Source organism: Nansenia antarctica (assembly GCF_963989245.1).
Source record: "Nansenia antarctica genome assembly, chromosome: 14".
NCBI classification, from domain to species: domain Eukaryota; kingdom Metazoa; phylum Chordata; class Actinopteri; order Argentiniformes; family Microstomatidae; genus Nansenia; species Nansenia antarctica.
In genome coordinates, this window is record NC_137684.1 from 18,197,566 (window position 1) to 18,219,054 (window position 21,489).

Genomic DNA, 21,489 nt, shown 5'->3' on the forward strand with positions numbered 1-21,489 from the left:
TAGTGCCAGAGAGCTCTACAGTATACCCACCGCTGCATGCCTGGCCTGCCACACATAGCACAGACGGATCATATGTGACTAACAAGTGCTGTGTGAATCAAATACTGCACACCGATGATTTATAGCCCCCCCAGCTTTAAACATAATTCCTGCAGAAATCCTGTTAATTATCCCAAGTGGTTAACCAAGATTTAGAATTCTAATAGCCCACATCAATAGACCTTGGGCCCCTAATGAAGTACTGACGCCATGGAGACATGATATATGGCGTAAGATTGAATGGCAGTTAGACATGTCAATCAGACGACTAAGAGCTGCCATGTGTCCAATTATAACTTTTTTATTATCCATTTTTTTTGTTGACACCAGTAGGTTTAGATCACGGCTCCCTTACACTGGATACTGCTATAAAATCACCCACAAGCCCTGTAGACTAGGCTGTGCTGCGTAATTTCTACAATGATTCTCTTCAAATTCTCCTATTCAACTTTGAACTAAAGCAACTTGTGTCTCCCAAGTTACACATTGATAACATACACTTACACACAACAAGAGCATATACTGTAGCACAACAGCAAAGTCAAGCACCTAAAATAGCAGTTGTGTTGTTGCCTGAGACATTATTTGTGTTGCAAAGATGGTGCGAGAGAGAGGTTTTAGATACAAACTGAATCTCTTCAAAAAGTGGAAAATGTTTTTGTGGGGTGCACAAATTAAACGATTTGCATACTTCACGTTTGCTAGGCTGAGATGTGTAATTAAAATGTGTGTCTTAAAGGCAGAGCCCTCTGGCAGGCAGAGGATTAGATTAGATTCCAAAACTTTATTCGGTAGGACGACGTTGCTGAACTTGCATTCATCAGGATCTTCCCAGAAGCCCATTTGAAGGGAAGTAGGTTTCTCATGTTTAATGGAGCTTTTATCACAGCAGGACTCACACGCTGGGTAAATGGAGAGTAAATTGGCTAGCACTACCTAAAGCCAACAGGCCAACAGGTATGTTCAGACAGACAGACACAAACAGACAGGGAGACATCTTCTTCTTGAGTGGCAGTTATTGTCCATCCTTTGGTAAACCGTCTGACCCCACAGTGACTCTGGCATTCCCAGCCGTAGCCCACTTTCAGCACGGCAGGGTAGCAGAGTGCTAGGGGGGTGGGCTAGGCTTAGTGTCGCTTGATGGAAGGACAGATAGACAAACTGCTACTGTCATGAGTCTGCTGCCTGCCTGCCACTCAGACATACTAGACAGTGTTGCTCTGCTGATTTTTTGTCAGTTGACACAGTTCGACCCCTCACTATGGGCCACATCCCTCTATTGGGACGGGTGATAGGCGGGATTAACACTCTCACTAACCAAACATGTCACCTCTAAATGGGGATCAAAGACCATTAACCAACATTCAGCAGTTCAGCCAAGCAATATTTAATACTTTAAAACTCTGAAGCAAATTCGGATCTGCCTTGGAGCAGGCAGGGGGGGCGATGGAGCTCATCCCGCTCAGGGAAGACAGGGCCTTATCCTGGGGGTGAAGGGGCGGTGATGGTGGTGGGTGAACCGATGGGAGGCTATCTGAAAGGCAGAGAACACAGAAACAGCAACAGAGTAGGCGAGCACGAGTATTTTATACGGTTAGGGTTAATTGGAAACATACGGTTATGGGATCGATCCGTGACCTAAAGGGTTCATTCGCTTTGGTTTAACATCCACAAACAGTCATTTATTGGTATTGACGTTTCCAGCATTCGAACCCAGCAATTCGGCCTGCATCATGCAACACTTTGTTTCTGCGCTGATGTGTTTATGCCCTTTGTTTCCACTGCATATCATATCAACACAACATTGCCTACAGTACTTTATCATCCTAATTTACAAGCCCAAACTAGGATTTATACGTATGGCCAAACACATTCATAATTAATCCTTGTTCACACTGTGGTAGCAGCGTATGCTGTGTCTCTACTCTATAGCCCTGATTCAGCTGTTGTGTTACCTGTTGTAAATGCTTATGATTGCATTGACAGGGATTTCTAGTTTTACATTGCTAAAGCAAGTGGTGCACTGTGCTCGTGGAGACTGTAGAATGCTGACTCGGTCTCCTCTCTTGGAGAGGTGCCGTGCATGAATGTGTTTTTTGTGCAGAAACAGAGAAACTCCTTAATCACTGTGGCGAATTCTGTCTCTCTCTCTTTCTGTCTTGTTCTGCAGGGCGGCGATCGATGCACTGACTGCACTTTTATGTGCAAGTAAGTATTGTTTTATCCTTCTTTTTCATCCAATGAGTTCTTCGACACTGTACAAGTGTTGTATGGAATACATTATAATACTGTATGTCTCAAGTAGACTGTTATTGATAAACTCAGATGCTGTACTGTAGTTTAAGGTGTGTGTGTGTGGGTGTGGTTGTGACTGTATGACATGGTAGATTGGATGGTTAGTACTCCTAAGCTATATGTGAATAAACGTTCAGTACTATCTACTCAATCTACTCTCTCAATATCAAACCCCTGATTAACTGGTGAAACACGGTAGCCATACTGTCACACAGCTGCTGTATGAGAGCATAATATGAACAAAATATGTTTTAGCCACCCAGGGAAGCCAGCTGTCAATTAGCTTGTCTTGGTGTGACATGCCTGAAAAAAGATCTCTCAGGGACTGAAAAAACAACACTGGTCGCTGCTGTCCTAATACAGTTTTATTTTCAGTCCTTTGACACTGTATACAAATGTTCACCAGTTTCACTCTGGCTTGTCAAACGATTCAACATATTCAATTGTGCCTAAGATTCTCTAGGATTTGTATTGTATATTGATTCAATTTGTGTTCAAGATCTCAGAGATAATCTTGATCATTTTATTAAACTGGTTTGTTTTCCTGTGGCTCTCGTGTTTTCAATAGGCGGCATATTCTCTATTGAGGCTGATCCACTCAGTTTGCACAAAACAAACGCAATCACACTCACTATAATATCATTGCACCTGGCTTATTGGTGAATTTACAGGTTGTCATACAATGATTCACTAACACATTTCCAACCCTGTGAATTTGTTCATAACAACTGTTATATTAGTTATTGATGTTGTACATTTAAAATATCACTTTAATATCCCTTCCCTGTATACATTAACAAAATCGTTACTTTCATTTATCTCCAGCTGGAATTCCATTTTCCACAACAAAAATCAAATTACATTTCCCCCCCTCTGCATTCAAAATTCACGCAGACACAAAAAAAACACAAGCAAAGCTATTAATCTGCCAAAGGCTGGCTCTGGAAAGAAAGATGGCTCTCATAAAAAGCCTTCGCCGCAGTGTTCTAGTCTGCCTGTAGGTGGCAGTGTGGCTCTGTGCCTTTGGGTATCTCTCTACCCTTACAAGGTCTCTGAGCTCCTCCTTTGTGTATACAGGCTCTGCACCTGTTGCAGCACTGCAGTTGCTGCTGAGCTGATGAGCCATTCTACTTGTGAATAACATTAGGCTCTCAAGCTTCTTTTTATTTTTTTCTATTTTTAAAGATGTGCGTCTACGAGGCAGTGATTGTGCAATTCATTATCTTTCATTCAGCATCTCCACTCAGTGTAGTGTCGTCATTCTTTGTCTGTACATTGTGTACGGGGGGCTTCATGACCTGTGCCTTTTGTTATGATGGTGTTTTTTCATTGAGTCTTAGTTCACTGTTGGTGTGAGTCAGAGGTAGTCAATATCAATAATCATCCGACGGCTCAGCTCACGTGTTTTCACCTTGTGTGGTGTCGATGATTGAGAGTTGTGATATTACCTTTTGATCTAGCGATACACATCTAGGCATTGGTGTCTGGCTGTGTCTGAAACACGCTCAAAAAGCATAAGATAAGCTTGAGATGTGAATAAGGATGTCCAAAAATACATCATGATTCATGTTCAGAGCTCCACACTGCTCCAAAACCACACGTAATAGTCAGTGCAGTACTACTAGGAAGCACAGTAGTGTGGGATTTGAACCATAAGAGTAGAGAAATGAGTCAGCCTTTTGAGGTTCTCCTATGGTTATCTAATACTGTAATCCCTTGGTCTATACATACAGGCCTCCTCTGTCAAGGAGTATATAGAGTTGCATGCATGCACTACTTACCCTCCCCTATACAATCATCATGCATCTGGCTATGAATTATTCTCCTCAGAGAGAGAGTGATAAAACCCAATGCAGTCATTAATATTTCAGAGAGCTGTGTTTGTGCTTAGCTGGGCTGGAGCTCACACAGACCATGGCCCCCATGCAGAGATCTAGAAGGATAGGGGAGAGAGAGAGAGGGGGGTGTAGCGTGGGTGTATGGTAGAGAGAGAGAGAGGCAGAACAAACAGAGAGAGGGAGAGAGAGGCAGAGTGAGAGAAAGACAGGGAGGGAGGGAGGGAGGGAGGAATGGAGGAAAGAGGAAAGTATAGTTTTAGAGAGAGAGAGACAGAGAGAGGCACTTGAGAAAGAAACCTTTTCTTTTTCTCTTGTTTGTTTCCACTCTCCACCCTTGCTCTCCATCTCCTCTGATCATCTGTCAAGCATTATACTGGGCAGACACACATGAGCCACTCCCCTGCTGCTGCAGCATATGCACGTGGGGCTGACCTTCACAACACCAGTCTGCCTGCCTGTTGTTACCCCGTGCTCTATGGAGGACTACACTGGTTCTGTGTCCACTCTTCGGGACAAAGGGCGAATCCCTGGGATGCAGCATGCGATAGCCGTATTGTATGTGCTGAAACCCATCCGGTACAAGGCTACGTTGTGTTGTAAAGACCATAGAGTGTGTGGTAGTGGAAGTGTATGCACCTTGGCCAGTAAAAGGTTGTAAATGTTGGCCACTCTATACATCCCTCCTCATAAAACCCTGGACACGTTCTTGTAGCTAGCTAAACCAAGCCAGAGCATCATTGTGATACACTCCCTAAAACGTTTATTACTCATTAGGTTTTATTATTCCACATGTCCTGGCTTGACTGGACTGGAGTGGACTGGACTGGACTGGACTGGACTGGACTGGACTGGACTGGACTGGACTGCATTTGTTTCAATTGTGTTTTGGCACTCTCGCTAGACCCCCATTATCATAGCAGTTGACCCACCGGGCCTTTTACAATAGTCCTCTGCAGCCTTTTATATACACCACTTTAGTTCTTCTGCCCAGAGGTATCAACATAGATTATGATTATGCATTATGACAGACGATGCTCTCATATAATTTGTTCCCTCCCTTGACCCCATCGGAACGGTCTTCACCGGCGCATTTACGTTGGAAAATATTCATTATGACAGTGAAATGCCAAGTATTCTTATCTCACTTGGGCTATTTCACTTCATTATGCTATTGTTTATTTGTTTTGTTATTTATTTATTTCCCAGTGCCAAGATGATGCATGCTCTTATTACATTTTTCTAATAAAATGCACAGTCAAGCATAACATAGAAAGAGACAGAAAAAAGAAGAAAAAACGCCACCGTCAATTTGAATATGAATAGCTAATATGGCAGCTTGCGATAAATAACAAATATTTACCCGGACTTTGGGAGTAAACAGACAAGGGACTAATGCGATGCAACAAGGCTCTCTTCCTCAACACCCGGGTGGCTAATACTGTACTTACCATTGATGCAAAGGTCATGTGTGAATAAATATTTTAGGAAAGGGCTCCGAAGCTTCTCATTAATATAATCCATTTAGCACTCAGGCTTCAGCTCTCAGCTGGACACATGATAGATAGACTCTGAGAGAGAGAGAGAGAGAGAGAGAGAGAGAGAGAGAGAGAGAGAGAGAGAGAGAGAGAGAGAGAGAGAGAGAGAGAGAGAGAGAGAGAGAGAGAGAGAGAGAGAGAGTGAGAGAGAGAGAGTTTCTTCTGTTAGTGGCTTCAGTGCGTAGGTACAGGTCATTGAGGTGTTTGTGTTGTTATTGCACACGGTGAGAAATCTTTCTTTAGCACATCAGTCATTACTGACTGTAATAGTGTGTGTTTATCAAACCTTGACATCTCACCTTGTCTACAGTACAATGTCTTGTACATCCATGTAGAAACATTCCTTGACATAGTCAACTTTGAGTCAACTCATATAGGATCAATCAATGCTATACTATACAACACAATACAATACTATGTATTGTACAACGGAGAGTAGAATGACGACTGCTATGTGGTATATAAAACGTTGCCTTCTCTCTCTCTCTCTCTCTCCTCCCTCTTCCAGAGACTAATGTTAGATCTGCGGTGGCAAAGGGGTACATCTCTGCCCTGCTGAAGCTGTATGAAGACTGGCACAACAAGGACCAACAACAGGAGGCCGTGCCAATCCGCCGTGCCCTGCTGCGATGCCTCCACCAGGCCACCTACTTCAGCGCCGGCCGGGAGGCCCTGGTGGCCAATGGGGGCCTCGGGCTGCTATACCACACTACACAGGTAACCAGACCGCAAAACAGACTGCACAGGCAACTGTACCGTACCCATCGACCACACCGCAGACCACACAGTATATTAACCGACCACACAACAAACCAGACCACAACCACAATCTCCTCCACCCTTACTACGCAGGTAACAATACATCTATCACAACCACTGGTAATCACAACACCCACAAGTACACTGCAGTCTTTTCTACTGTGTTCTACAGCCTAGGGGGTCACTGTTTTAACCTATGGAGGTATCCCCTCTAATAACTGTTCCATTCTATGCAGACCTGCCTGTCCAGTAAGGGTCTAGAGTCCCTTGTGGAGCCTGCTGTGCAGCTGATGAGGAAGTGTTATCCTAAATGTCCCCTCCCCCTGACCTCTGACATGAGCGCCTACACTTTCCCTCTACCTGGCAGAGCAGACCCAGGCCTCAACACTGTCCCCGGACTCCAGGGTAAGGTTTAGCTGTCGCTGGTTTCGTCTCCTGTCCCTGTCTCTTGTCTCTGTCCCTGTCTCATCTCTCTCTGTCTGTAGTTTGTCTCTGTCCCTGTCTCTTGTCTCTGTCCCTGTCTCTTGTCTCTCTGTCTGTCTCTTGTCTCTGTCCCTGTCTCTTGTCTCTCTGTCTGTCTCTTGTCTCTCTGTCTGTCTCTTGTCTCTCTGTCTGTCTCTTGTCTCTGTCCCTGTCTCTTCTCTCTCTGTCTGTAGTTTGTCTCTGTCCCTGTCTCTTGTCTCTCTGTCTGTCTCTTGTCTCTGTCCCTGTTTCTTGTCTCTCTGTCTGTCTCTTGTCTCTCTGTCTGTCTCTTGTCTCTGTCCCTGTCTCTTGTCTCTCTGTCTGTCTCTTGTCTCTCTGTCTGTCTCTTGTCTCTCTGTCCCTGTCTCTTGTCTCTCTGTCTGTCTCTTGTCTCTCTGTCTGTCTCTTGTCTCTCTGTCTGTCTGTCTGTCTGTTCGTCTGTCCGTCTCTCTCTCTCTCTCTCTCTCTCTCTCTCTCTCTCTCTCTCTCTCTCTCTTTGTTCCATTGTGAACACACTGATTATACTTACTCACAATATACTTCTTCCTGACTTGTTTGTCACTCTGTGGACTCTGGCATGGTTACCCTGGCAACGAGGCATGTTTGACTATGGCGGTGATGCAGCTATAGTCTATCAGACGTCCTCTTCATTCCTCTTACTGATGTGGCACTGTTAATCTAATCTGCTCCTGTGCCATTCACCGTGTAGGCGGCCATGACACTCTCTATGAGGACTTGATTAAAGCACAGCGATATTCATTTAGAATACAAATGAGCAGTTATGTGAACGTGCATTTGATCTGTATAATGACGCAATTTCGAAAGGTGCTACAGGTTGCGATTTCACTTGTATCATACAGAAAAGTATTCTCTCCAAGAGAAACATTAAAGAAACATTGACACATGATTATATTGTCAAGATATTTGCATTCGAGGGACCAGTCTTCTGTCTTCTGTCTTCAGTTTACACCCACACACCCCTAGAACCTCAGAGGGTGTCCACTACCATGACCCCTCCAGCTAGCAATCCCATACCGCCCTCCGATAATGACCCCTGCAAATTGAAATACCTCGATAAGGCCGTTGGTTGCTACGAGGCAGATTTCAGTTTGACACACATTATCTGTTGCTCTGGGTGGCGTCTGAGAGGGGTTGCATTATTTATTTTTAGTGATCTGTCATTCTCTACCCGCCGCTGACATTTTGCCCTCACTCTGCCTTCCCATCTGCCAGTCAGGTTTCGCACAATAGAACATCAGATGTGAAGAGACAAAACACAATGAAGCCACTGTTTCAGGTTCAGGCTGAATAACGTAAGACAGTTGTGTGGCAGGAGTGTTAAAGTGGTAGGAATCCATACGCAAAGTATGCTGCTCAGATATCTTTATATCGAAACTTTTAGTTGTGCTTCTCTGATTGGTTGACAGTGTGAATGATCTCACTTAAAACTCTACAATGCGGCAGTCATTCACCGTCTCATGAAATGGTTTGATTAGCCATTGTCATTGGTAGGGAAACAGGGAACACTGATGCATCTGTTTGTTTGTTCGGGTTCATGTGGATGGAAGCGAGTTTGACTGCTGTTATAACCTTGTCTGTTGTACTGTGTATGCAGTGTGTGAATGTACAGCTCATATCCGAGAGGGGAATAATAGTGTATGTCTAACACAAATACTTCAAGTTGACACATCTTGACATCTATGCCTCAGTCGTGTGTTTTCTTCTCGCTAGATGTCAGCTCCGAGGACGACAGAGACGACGACATTGAGGTTGAAGAGCCAGACTGCAGGGAATACGTGAGTGAATCGTGATGTGCTCTGAAGATGAGAGGAGAGGCAACATGCATGCACATACACGCACACAAACACACACACACACTCCTAACATATCTCTCACATCTCCATGCCCCAGACTTACTCAAACGGACGCAGACACAGTCTAACATGCAATCTTCCTCAGTAATTCATCCTAAATGAATAACACGGGAGCATATTTGACTGATCCATTACTTGTGAAAAGCGGCGGTGGAAGAGGAGGCGGTACGTGCTGTGAGTTTGACGTGAAGCGCTTCCTGCTTGCGCATTACTTCAATAACAGGTCCTCTGATTCAGCCATAAATCATTGCCAGCACTTCACACACACACACACACACACTCACCCTCATGCACACACGCACACACACACACACACACACGCACACACACACACACACACACACACACACACACACACACACGCACACACACACCCACCCCTAACATATTCATTACAATCTACAATGTTGGCCTCCTCTGGTCTCGCCAGCAGTCAAGCTGGCATGCACACAGGATGCTCAAATCCACAGCTGCCTGTGAATATGTGAATCCCGCGTGCACGGCTTCACCCCTGCTAGCTCGTGTACAGAGAGCCGGGGAGGAGGATGTAGTATAGCAGAGTCGTGCTGACACACACAGGCTGACACATCCATTATCTCCCACATTAGTGTAGGGAGAGCAGCAGGGGCGATGTGCTCCACTAGGTCCCCTCTATCTCCTTCTCTTCTGTGTAACTGATTCACTTCAGACAATCCAGGACACGGGCAGAGGTGGTGGCCGTTACGGTTGCAGAGATGAGTGGTACTTTGTGGTCACTCAGCTGGCTACCTCTCTATAGGCAAAGACAATCTGCTCCACCCCCCCCCCCATCTCCATACTGCATTAACCTCCACAACGAGGCAGGGGCGGTGTGCTACAAGTGTTGGTGCGCTGACTTTATTGCACTGTCGGTGCATGTCTGGAGGGGGGAGCTGTTGTCGAACCCTGTCTGCGGAGGATGAGATCGATGCTGGTGGTTTGTCTCTCTGGAACCCTCGAGTCAAAGGTTGTGTGTTTCTGATTAGCGACCTGCACCAAGTGTGTTCTAGTTTTGGCTAGTGGAGAGAAAAGGAAACATAGGTCAAGTTGTCTGGATGTGCAAAGTGCAGTGCAGTGGAGTTGCAGTCAATGCTTTGTGCTCTGCTCCACATCTGAATGTGTGTGTGTGTGTGTGTGTGTGTGTGTGTGTGTGTGTGTGTGCGTGTGTGCGTGTGTGTGTGTGTGTGTGTGTGTGTGTATGTGTGTGCGTGTGTGTTGTGCATGTTCCCTGGCAGGATGACGATCTGGAGACAGACTTGAACAAGCTGCGGTCAAAGCCAGAACCCGATAGGCCTCTGGAACAGCTGGGTCAGTACGTGGGACTGTGTCCCGAACTCCACCACGACTTCCAGGTAAACATCACTAAAGTATACTTATCCTCTCCCTCTAATCTGTCAATCTTTGTATCTCTCCCCTACCCCTTTAAACCTGTGCCCATGTCTCATCTCTTGTGCCTTGCCCCTGTCCCTCCCTTCTCTCCAACCCCCTCCATCTCTCCAATCTCCACCATCTCTCCCACCATTGTGTTCTGTATAATCCTATGTATTTTATTATGAAGTGTTTATTATGAAGGGCAGGGCTGTAGTCATGAATACAAAAAAAAACTGTAGATGCAGGTCTTTGTGCTGTGCTCTCCACATGATCATCTGAAAAGCTGATAATGGTGACCCCTCACAGCCAGAGAAGAAGTACTGTTCTTAGCCAGATAAGAAAATATCAGCTTTGGATGTGAGGCTTGGTGTCTGACTGTGAGAGCATGATAGCTCGTGCCAGGATATGATAGCCTCTATTACTTTTGCCAAGCCAACACTTTACAGAAATGCAACGTTTTGATACCACTGGACTTTCATGTGGAAAAAACAATAATATATGGATATCCCGTTATGGGTTTCATACACACCATCTAGATAATAGTGTATGACTATAGGTATGATGCTATGTATTAACATAGTTATTATCAATATAAACTGCTCCAAAAAATTAAGGGAACACTCATCACAGTATAACACCAAGTCAATTAAACTTCTGGGATATTGATCTGTCCAGTTAGGAAGCGTCAGCGATTGTTAATAAATTTCACCTGCTTTGGTGCAAATGAAAGCCACAGGTGGACAGGAGAGGCAACAGCAAGACAACCCCCAAAAAGGAAATGGTTTTGCAGGTGGTGGCCACAGACCATTTCTCTCTCCTTATCCTTCCTGACAGATTTTTCTCTAGTTTTGCATTTTGCTAGTGCCCTTGTCACTACTGGTAGCATGAGGCGGTACCTGCAGCCAATTCAGGTTGCACAGGTAGTACAGCTCCTCCAGGATGGCACATCCATACGTTCCGTCACAAGAAGGTTTGCTGTGTCTCCCAGCACAATCTTAAGAGCGTAGAGGAGATACCGGGAGACGGGCCATTACACGAGGAGAGCTGGACAGGGCCGTAGAAGGGCAACAACCCAGCAGCAGGACCGTATCTGCTCCTTTGTGAGAGGAGGAACAGGAGGAGCACTGCCAGAGCCCTACAAAATGACCTCCAGCAGGCTACTTGTGTGCATGTTTCTGACCAAACTGTCAGAAACAGACTCTGTGAGGGTGGCAGGAGGGCCCAATGTCCTCTAGAGAATGCTCACAGCCCAGCACCATGCAGCTCGATTGGCCAGAGAACACCAGAATTGGCAGGTTCGCCATTGGCGCCCCGTTCTCTTCACAGATGAGAGCAGGTTCACACTGACCACATGTGACAGACGTAAAAGAGTCTGGAGACGCTGTGGCGCTGTGGCGCTGTGGCGAATGTTATGCTGCCTGCAACATCATCCAGCATGACCGGTTTGACGCATCAGTGATGGTCTGGAGAGGCATATCCTTCATTTCTTTGAGCAGTGTAGATATATTTATTGTGTCGTTCTGTTGGCATTCATTCCAGCCCAGAGTCAAACCAATCCTATCCCCCTAGTCTGGGTCACAATCATTTGAATCAGATGTGATAGTGCTGGGCTGAAACTAAAGACTGCACACCCCAGTATCTCTCCAGGATAGGAGTTTGGTACCCCTTAGCTTTAGACTAGGCTTGATGAACAATCTGTCTGTTTCTCCAGGCTAAATTCTATGAAATCAGATTAGTCTGTGGTGGGCTAAAACAGTAAAAGGCTAAGAAAGGCCAGTAAAATCCAGGACAAGAGGACAATACCCCTGGCTGCAGATGGCTTAGGAGTTAAAGAGTATTTAAATGCCAACGTGCCCTGGTCTAAACCTGTCTGTTTTCTGCATATCTCCTTCTGGCGCCAACGTTTTAATTTAAATGATACCGCCAGATTAACAGCCTCGGCTGAAGCATATTTATTCCCCAATTAATTTTCTGCTGTCTCTCCTGATGTAGTAAATTCAGCATGCCAGGGAACAACAGGGCTATTGGGTTAGTTCCTGTCGTCCTCAGACTGCACCGCACAGCCTCAGAGAAAGAGCAGAGATTGGCTCCCAAAGATTAAATGCGTTTCACACGACACTACACAAAACAGCGGGTCGACTCGAAAGAACGCTGAGTGGCATGATTGTGTTTATTATCAATTTTGTGTCTAAATATTGACTGTGAATCTATACAACTGAGAGGTTCATAAAAAAAAAGAGAAGAAATTCAGTCACAATGCAGACCAAATACATTACTTTATTGCTGTAGTCAATTATTTTTTTTGTCACACTCATACTCATACTGTCTTATTTCCTCTTTGAAGCCCATGATCCATCGTGACACGCGTAATCCATTATTGAAGTCAGACTTGACTGAATACATATAATGAGCTTCTCTCAGAGTATCTCTATCTCCAATGTAGAACAAGAGATACCAGCTATACCAGCTATACCGTATTGGCTAACTCCGGCATATTGCATTTGTGTCTCATGTGTATTTTAATATGCACTGTCCCTGTGAAATAAACAATATGTAACCACCACCATACAGTACGCTAAAGTAACCATGCTTCGTTTATAAACCCTACTGTACCTTTGAATTCAGGGTTCACAGACCACACTCTTTAATAGACTTTAATGGACTCGATACATGCTTTTTGATTGATTGATTGAAAACTTTATTAGAAGATTTGCAGAAGTAGGTACATGAAAGTACATATTACATACAAGGTCAACTAACAGGATAAAAACCCAAGAAAGCCACTGGCTTATTTCAATTGGGGTCCTTGATTCTCAATTCATCGTTACATGTAAGACAGACAAAAAAGCTAGTACTATCTACAAGATAATACAGACAAATAACTATTACTATCTACAAGATAAACACACATCCATCATGGGAAGAACAATACAACAAAACATAAGGTATGTACAGCGGGTAGGACAGGTGGGGACATACACCACAGGTGGGGGCGGGGGACAAAACACAAAGTATGTACAGTGGGTAGTTCGGGTCTTTTAATCTGATTTTTGATTTAGAGGGTCCAGTTACGGATTGCAGCCTCCTGTAAATGTTTTTTGAGAGTGGTTTTGAAGGTGGGCAGTGTTTTGCACTCCTTTAAGATTATAGGAAGGGCGTTCCACATTTTTACTGCATAGTTTGCAAACGAGTTTAACCCCTTGTTTGTGGTGCAACGCGGTTGAACGTGGTTCGTGGAGCTTCCTCTGGTGTTGTATGTGTGGACGTTGTTCACTTTTTGGAAGTATGTTGACAGGTACTTGGGTGTCTTTGTGGTGTAGCGTATCTTGAAGACCAGGCCCAGTGCAAGCTGCTGCACTCTGTCAACTACTCGTAGCCAATCAAGGCTCAAAAAATGAGCAGCGGTTAGATGTGTCCTAGGGTTGAGGCCTAGCAGAAGCCTAACCAGTTTATTTTGGGCTGTCTGGAGTCTTGTTTTATGGGCCTTTGTGGTTCTATAGTACCATGATGTTACGGCATAGTCGAAGTGACATTGAATGAGAGCTCCTGATAGGGTCCTCAGTGTGTTTTTACTGACAAGTGAGGATATCCTGTACAAGAATCTAGTTCTATGGTTAACTTTTTTGATTACTTTTGCTGCCATTTTATCTCCGGAAAGATTTGCCTCTAAGATGGAGCCCAGGTATGTAATATCCTCTTTTCTTGTTTTTTCTTGTTTTTTCTTGCTTACCACGCACGCTCCCATGATTACACATTGTTGACATCCATTGACTTCCCTCTAGAATGAAAAACATCAGTGAAGTGTTTTCTTCCCATGTGGATTAATATGGAGGTACAATAGTAGATGCATATTTGATACATTGATATTCTTATTATTATAAATACCATAACAACTCTTAAGATCTATGATTTGATATATTATGTTCAGCTTGTCAGCTGCTGTTATTGAGACCTAATCTGTTTTCTGTTTTCCGCTACTCTTCCTGGGATACACATAAAAGATAAAACGCATAACAGGGTACAGAACAGCTAGAGACAAAACAGTTGCAAGAACAACTAAAGATAATCTAACAATACATTCAAAATGGAAATGAAATAAGATAAGAGATACAGTATATTGTACAGACACCACTTTGCAGCTTATGTTCTTTCAACATTCAACAATTCCATTAATCAAGAGTTGCTGTTGAAGGATCTTTCCACTTTTAATATGTGTATCTACTGTTACAGTAGTTTACTGTAAGTATAAGTATAAGTACTTTATATCTTTATAAAGTGGAGAGGCGCTGTCAGGTGCTGCTCTGTTTTAAGTCAGCCGCAACTTTGCTACAGTGGGTCTTTCTTTGCTGCATCTGACCAAAATGGGACAAAACCCTTTGGGTTCTATTGGTAGTAAAGCCTTAATAAGGGAGTTTTTTTTTCAGCGACAAATGATGATCAATAACATCAAAGGCTGCACTGAAATCTAATAATAATAATAATAATAATAATAATTCATTGTATTTATATAGCGCTTTTCCGGGACTCAAAGACGCTGACAATATGGGGAAAACAGAAAACACAGAAACAACAAGCAACAGATAACATGAGCACATAGAACACAGAGTTAACAAACAGGGAACAATTAACACAGCAATGTCCCGGCGGGGAGGGGGGTGGTAGGGTTAGGGGAGATGGTTAGGGGTAGGGGAGGTTGTATGCATGGGAGAACAGGTAAGTTTTGAGGTGGGATTTAAAAGTGGAGAGTGAGGATGAGTCTCTGAGTGGTTGAGGGAGAGAGTTCCAGAGGCGGGGTGCAGCTCGTGAAAAGGCACAGTCTCCGAAGCCTTTGAGTTTTGAGGGTGGGACAGTGAGGGGAACAGTGGATGAGGATCGGAGGGTACGGGTAGGGCGGTGGGGGAGAAGGAGGTCAGTCAGGTAAGGGGGGGCCAGGCTATGGAGGGCTTTATATGTGAGGAGGAGTACTTTGAATTTGATACGTTCTTTGATGGGGAGCCAGTGGAGAGAGTGGAGGACAGGAGTGATGTGGTCACGGGACTGGGTGTTAGAGAGCAGGCGGGCGGCTGAGTTTTGAACCATCTGAAGTTTGAGGAGGGAGCGGGAGGTGATGCCGGTGAGTAGGGAGTTGCAGTAGTCAAGGCGGGAGGAGATGAAGGCGTGGATGAGGGATTCAGCAGCGGGCAGGGAGAGGCAGTGTCTAATTTTGGCAATATTTCAGAGGTGGAAGTAGGAGGTCTTGATGATGGAGCTGACGTGGGGATCAAATGAGAGGGTGGAGTCCAGGATGAAGCCAAGGTTGCAAGTCAGGGGGGAGGGGGTGATGGTAGTGTCCTCAATGGTGAGTGTGATGGGTCCGATTTGATTGAGTGTGGATTTGGTGCCGATGAGGATGACTTCTGTCTTGTCACTGTTGAGTTTGAAAAAGTTGTGGGTTAGCCAGGTTGTTATTGCAGATATGCAGTTTTCAATGTGACTGAGGGTAGGGGAGTATGTAGCAGAGGAAGAGCAGGGGGCCGAGGACTGAGCCTTAGGGGACTCCCTGTGTGACAGAGGAGGAGATGGAGGTGTGACCGGAGAGGGAGATGAACTGTTGTTTGTTGGTGAGGTAAGAGGTGAGCCAGTCCAGCGCGGTGCCCTCAACACCCAGTTGGCGCAGCCTTTAAAGGAGGATGGAGTGAGACACTGTGTCGAAGGCTGCGCTCAGGTCTAGTAGAATCAGGATGTTGAGAGCACCTGAATCTGCAGAGGTGAGGAGATCATTGATGACCTTAACCAGGGCTGTTTCGGTGCTGTGATGTGGGCAGAAGCCAGACTGAAGGGGTTCATACAGGTTGTTGGACTGGAGGTGGGAGTGAAGTTGGACAGAGACAGTGCGCTCAAGGGTTTTGGAGAAGAGTGATAGGTTGGAGATGGGGCAGTAGTTGGAGAGGGTGGCTGGATCAAGAGTGGGCTTTTTGAGAATGGGGGTGACAGCGGCGACTTTGTATATTGAGGGAACGTGGCCTTGGGATAGTGACTGATTGAAGAGGGCACTCTAAATCTAACAATACAGCTCCAACTGTCATCTTATTATCCGTTTTCCTCTAGCCAATCATCAATCATCTGAGTCAATAGGGTACAGTTGAGTGCCCTTATCTACTATGTGTACTGAAAGTCAGTATTTGTTCTTTGGAAAGTATAGCATTGTATTTGGTCAAACACAGTCGGTTTACTAAGAACAGGCAGCAAGCTAATTGGGTGGCACTTAGAGCCAGTAAAGCATGCTTTACTATTTTTAGGTAGTGGAATCACTTTCACTTCCTTCCACCCTGTGGATACACACACACACACACACACACACACACACACACACACACACACACACACACACACACACACACACACACACACACTCCTTCAGGCTCTGGTTAAACACATGGCATCCACAATAGGGTTGTCAGTCAGCTATGATTCTCAATAGTTTCCCATCTAGGTTGTCTATTTCTGATGGCTTATTATTATTGATTATTGTATTATATCATTTTTCAAAACAGCAATCCTTAATAAATATATATATATATATATATATATATATATATATATTTAAAATAAATATGATGGCTTTTATGTAATTTCAGCCAGTTTGTCTAATATACCACTGAAATAGTCATTTGAATGATTGGCTATATCGAAAGGATTTGTAATAAAGGACCAATCAACTTCAATGAATGATGGAGATGAATTGGGTTTTCTGCCCATAGTATTATTTAAAGTACAGCAACAGGTTTTTTTCCATAGTTTTTTGTCATTTATCTTGGTTTGGTAATATGATGTCTTTGTTATTTTTGTTAAGTTCAGTCACAACATTTCTCTATGTACATTATGTCAGCGGAACAGCCTGATTTATTTGCCACCTGTTTGCAGTTTGGGACCCTAATTGTCAATTCGATCCAGGGGGCTCTAACAGTCCTCACTTTGTTTCTTCATTTAGTTTATTAACAGGTGCATGTTTGTCAACAATTGGTAAGAATCATTTCACAAATGCATCTGGATTCCCATCCTCATACACACCACCAAACATACATCTTCAACAAAAGAGTCCTGAGAAAACATTTGTATGATCTCTTATAAAGTACGTTGGGCCCTGCTTTTGGTGCTTTGGCCACCATGTTATGGTTAGCGTATTGATGTCATTCAGAATGGGGAAATGTAATATATGTATTCATGTCTGCTCCACCACCACCACCACCACTACCACACACAGAGTGTTCCCTTGTGGGTCTTAAGATGTCTGTCTACTAGAATTTCTTTTTTGGTTTAAACAGGTTTTGCTTTTCTGAGGAGACAAATAGTATATGACTTTTTACATTTGATTTGAGTACAGTATTACTTTTTATATGGTTTGATAAGATATGTTGTTGTGTGTAATGCAGTCATACTGCAGAATATGTTTCACTGCTTTATGTGTCTGATTATGTTACCAGGAACAAAGGATATGCTTTAATCCAAAGATTATAAGACATTTATTAACCCATTCACGTTAAAGACAAAGTTCCCCCAAAATGTTACTGTGGTCTATACACAAAGACAGTTCTTGGATATTTTGTTCCCTTACTTGATAGAGATACTTGGTAGCCAGTTAGCATTTCATAGTAACGGTCCAATTGGGATCATCATGTTAATTGTGACAGATGCTGGTGAATCCGGGAACAAGTCATCAACCGATCAAAATGTTCTGACTTTTATTCTGAAAAATGTCAACGTTGTTGAAAATCAATGACACACTCGCTAGTCAAGCCAAAACATTGCAATGCAATGGATTCGGTTTGTAGTCCCCACTGCTACCTAGTTAACTATTTTACATTGTTAGCAGGCTCACAAAACAAGCTGTGTTAGTTGACTAGCGAGTGTGCATTGACTTTCGACAACGCTGAAATGTATTTACATTTTTCAATAATAATGATAACAATAATAAGAATAAAAGTCTGAACATTCAATCGGCTGCCGACTTGTTCCTAGGTCCTGTCACAGTTGTGTTTTTTGCTGATCGGTCCCTTTAAAGACACCCTCGTTTCCTTGGTTTCCAGGATTTGGACTCAGGCTCCGAGGTGGACGAGAGTTCAGATGAGGAGGGTCTACTGAACAGGAACTTCACGTCCACACTGAACCACACAGCATCTCCGTCCCATTCTCCTGTGGACCACCCCCAGGAACCCCAGACTGGTGGGGGAGACGAAGGAGAAGATGGAGGCTACCCAAAGAAGAACCACCTGGTGGCCCAGGACTTCCACAGTCATGTCCTGAGCAGCTCCAGAGTGAAGCCAGATGGCCACCATCGCAGCATGGTGGACAGGTTGCTGGAGAAACACGGAGCCTGCATCCCCCACCATGACCCACGCCTCTACACCGCAGCGGCGTTCCAGACCAAGTCCATAGCTGGGTACTCCATCCTCGCCTTCCCTGACTTCTGGGGACACCTCCCACCACGTGGTCCAGAGCCAATGGCAGGGAGGAACCGTAATGTACAAAGGTACAGTATGAGCCAATCGCATGTCATTGTCAACCAATGAGTATGCTGTGGCACTTAAGAGACAAATAAGATTATTTGGAACCTGCGGTCCCTCGGCATGGGCCTACTCTCCACCCCCCGCACCAACCTACGGACCTTCGGGGGCAGAACTTTCAGTGTGGCAGCTCCCACCCTCTGGAACTCTCTCCCCACAGCGATCCGCAATGCCTCTACCCTGAACACTTTTAAATCAGCCCTCAAAACCCACCTGTGCCTTTGGCCCCTAGTCTAGTTTTGTCACTCTTGTTGTCTTTGTTTCTTTGCTTTGTTTTTCTGTTCTGTCTGTCTGACTGTCTGTCTATGAAATCTGTTAAGCGTCCTAAGGTTTGAGAAAGGCGCTATATAAATCTAAGCTATTATTATTATTATTATTATTATTATTATTATTATTATTTGCATTCAATTCAATACAGTAAACATGTTATTGCTGGGCATAAAAGTGACAGCCAGATGACTAGATGAATACACATCGTTGTATTTAGTAGTAGTAGTTGCAGACATAGTACTGTATACTGGAGGATAGAGTGGAATAACAGTATTTCAGTGTATGCTAAACGGTTGTGATTGATGAGTGTGTGAACTAGCGGGGCCGGTTGATGTATCCATCATGGCGTGACTTGAGGCCTTGTCACAGTGTGGTTCTTACCCATTACACAAACCCCATCATGCAGTTGCATTTGCATAAAAGCCATTTGAACAAGAGTTTATGAAGCATGTTAGGAGCATGAAGACGTCATATCGAGGCCCAGTCCTACTGTTAGCCCTTCTGTGTTGGCTCTGTAATCTGTTTTGGCCCTGCTTTATCACAGATGCTGGGGTAGAGATAGCGTTCATGCTGTCAGTGTAGCGTTGATTTAGCGTAGGATGTAGCCTGTCTATGGACAATGGATGTCTGAAGCAGGTTGCTACAAGTGAATTATAGCCACATTTTCTTTGACTGTGAAATCATAACTATGTTTTTAAACCACTGTCAACCTTCATTCAGACTAGCGTACTGCTCAGAATGGAAGAAAATGTTGAGGGTATTGTCACATATTTCCTTGTTGAACTGTTTAGATTGGCACACTTTGTTCTGGGAGATGTCTTATAAATGATATGTAGTTACCACATAGAGAGAGAGAGAGAGAGAGAGAGAGAGAGAGAGAGAGAGAGAGAGAGAGAGAGAGAGAGAGAGAGAGAGAGAGAGAGAGAGAGAGAGAGAGAGAGAGAGAGAGAGAGAGAGAGAGAGAGAGAGAGAGAGAGAGAGAGAGAGAGAGAGAGAGAGAGAGAGAGAGAGAGAGAGAGAGATGTCTCTGTGTTGAAAACAAAACGTGTTGCAGCCTCTACTGTGGCATGGCTGCATCTGTTAATATAGCATTTGTCATTGTTGATAGCGACTGGCAACAGTGTTTTGTTGCCTGTGAGTCAGGATTAAGTGCTCTTAGGGTTTGAAACACACCAGTAACATTGTAAACAATAGCTAGTCATGGAAACACTACAGTGAGGTTGTAAACAATAGCTTGTCATTGAAGCGGAATACTAAAGTATGGTTAATACTGAGCTGGTTGTTTATGAAGCTGGGACAGAGGAACACAGTGGAGGCTTATGCGCGTCTGTCTCCAAACTGTCAAATACATTATGCATCTCATATCCCACACAGATATGCACAGAAAGATGGCAGAATGTTTTCCAGATAATGTGATTACAGTGGAGGGGGATCAGTTTACTGTATTTTTTATTCCTTGCTGCCGTTGTTAATCGTGTTGATGTTCAGATGTTAGAGCACGCTCAGATCGTTGGTTTCTGAATTGGTTTTATTGTCAAACAAACTCACCAAATCCTTTACTACGTTTGAGATGTGAGATCAATAGTGGATATCCATCTTTTGCTTCTCATTATCCGTTTCAAGAAGTGTCATTTGTCAGTGCAAAGGATCTTTGTCGGGTCCATTCATTGTATTAGCTGCGCTCTGTTCTAAAGTCAACCCAAATGCATCTCGAAGTGCAGCCCTTTGTATTAAACACTCATTCACTGATCTAATTACGAGCCGTCTCTGCTGGCCCGGTCGGAAATTTGTTTCTCTGGAGAACTTTTCCAGGTGCAAATGTTAGATTGTGGAGAATTGACGTTTATTTCAGTCATTTCACAGCTCATTGTGTTCGCTCCGAGGGGAGATATGTCAATGTTAACTCTATTTTCTGTCTTTTTCTCTGCAAAGCTATTTTTCCAAGACTTAAGTTAAACTGTTTGACAGTCTGGAACATTTAGGTGGCACAGATGCAATTTTGCCTTGCACTTTATTCATTCATTTCTTTCTTTCTTTCATTAATTTCCCAGCCTCCCCCAAATGTCCCTTTTCCATGAGTTGTCACATTCTAGTTAAGTTAAAGTTCTTCTCCATCAAACACAAGTAGATACATTTCATTCATAGCCTCCTCTGTCTTTTCTGCTGAAGCCTTGTTCTCTTGGAGAGAGCATGAGAAAGTTCCATTCTCTTCTCCTCCTGTGACTCAGTGGGGTGGGTGAGTTTCATCCCTCCTCTTCATCCCTTCTTCTCCTCTGACTCAGTAGGAATCGTTGTCCTCTCCTTTCTGCCCAAGGGGCCCTGTGTGTGCGGTGGTCTGTGGTGATGCAGCCAGTGCTCCTCAGAGTTGTATCCTGATCGTGGGGGCAGAGTACAGCCTGTATCCTCCTCCCCCTGGTGGAACTCAGACCATCTCTATACTGTGTTTGTCTGGGCTGTGCTGAGTCAGAGAGCCTTCAGGGATAAC

The 21,489-nt window shown here is 44.2% G+C and overlaps 1 protein-coding gene across 1 annotated transcript in view; it reads left to right on the forward strand.

Moving 5' to 3' along the window:
• Positions 1-21,489, forward strand: part of agbl1 (AGBL carboxypeptidase 1) — a gene marked incomplete at its 5' end in the record, with an annotated part of 113,356 nt that overhangs the window by 21,740 nt on the left and 70,127 nt on the right. Inside the window, 6 exons of the mRNA XM_080545403.1 lie at positions 2,210-2,247; positions 6,216-6,424; positions 6,703-6,871; positions 8,660-8,724; positions 10,056-10,172; positions 18,258-18,700. Coding sequence (XP_080401529.1) covers positions 2,210-2,247; positions 6,216-6,424; positions 6,703-6,871; positions 8,660-8,724; positions 10,056-10,172; positions 18,258-18,700 — 1,041 coding nt within the window. The remainder of the gene's footprint in view (positions 1-2,209; positions 2,248-6,215; positions 6,425-6,702; positions 6,872-8,659; positions 8,725-10,055; positions 10,173-18,257; positions 18,701-21,489) is intronic.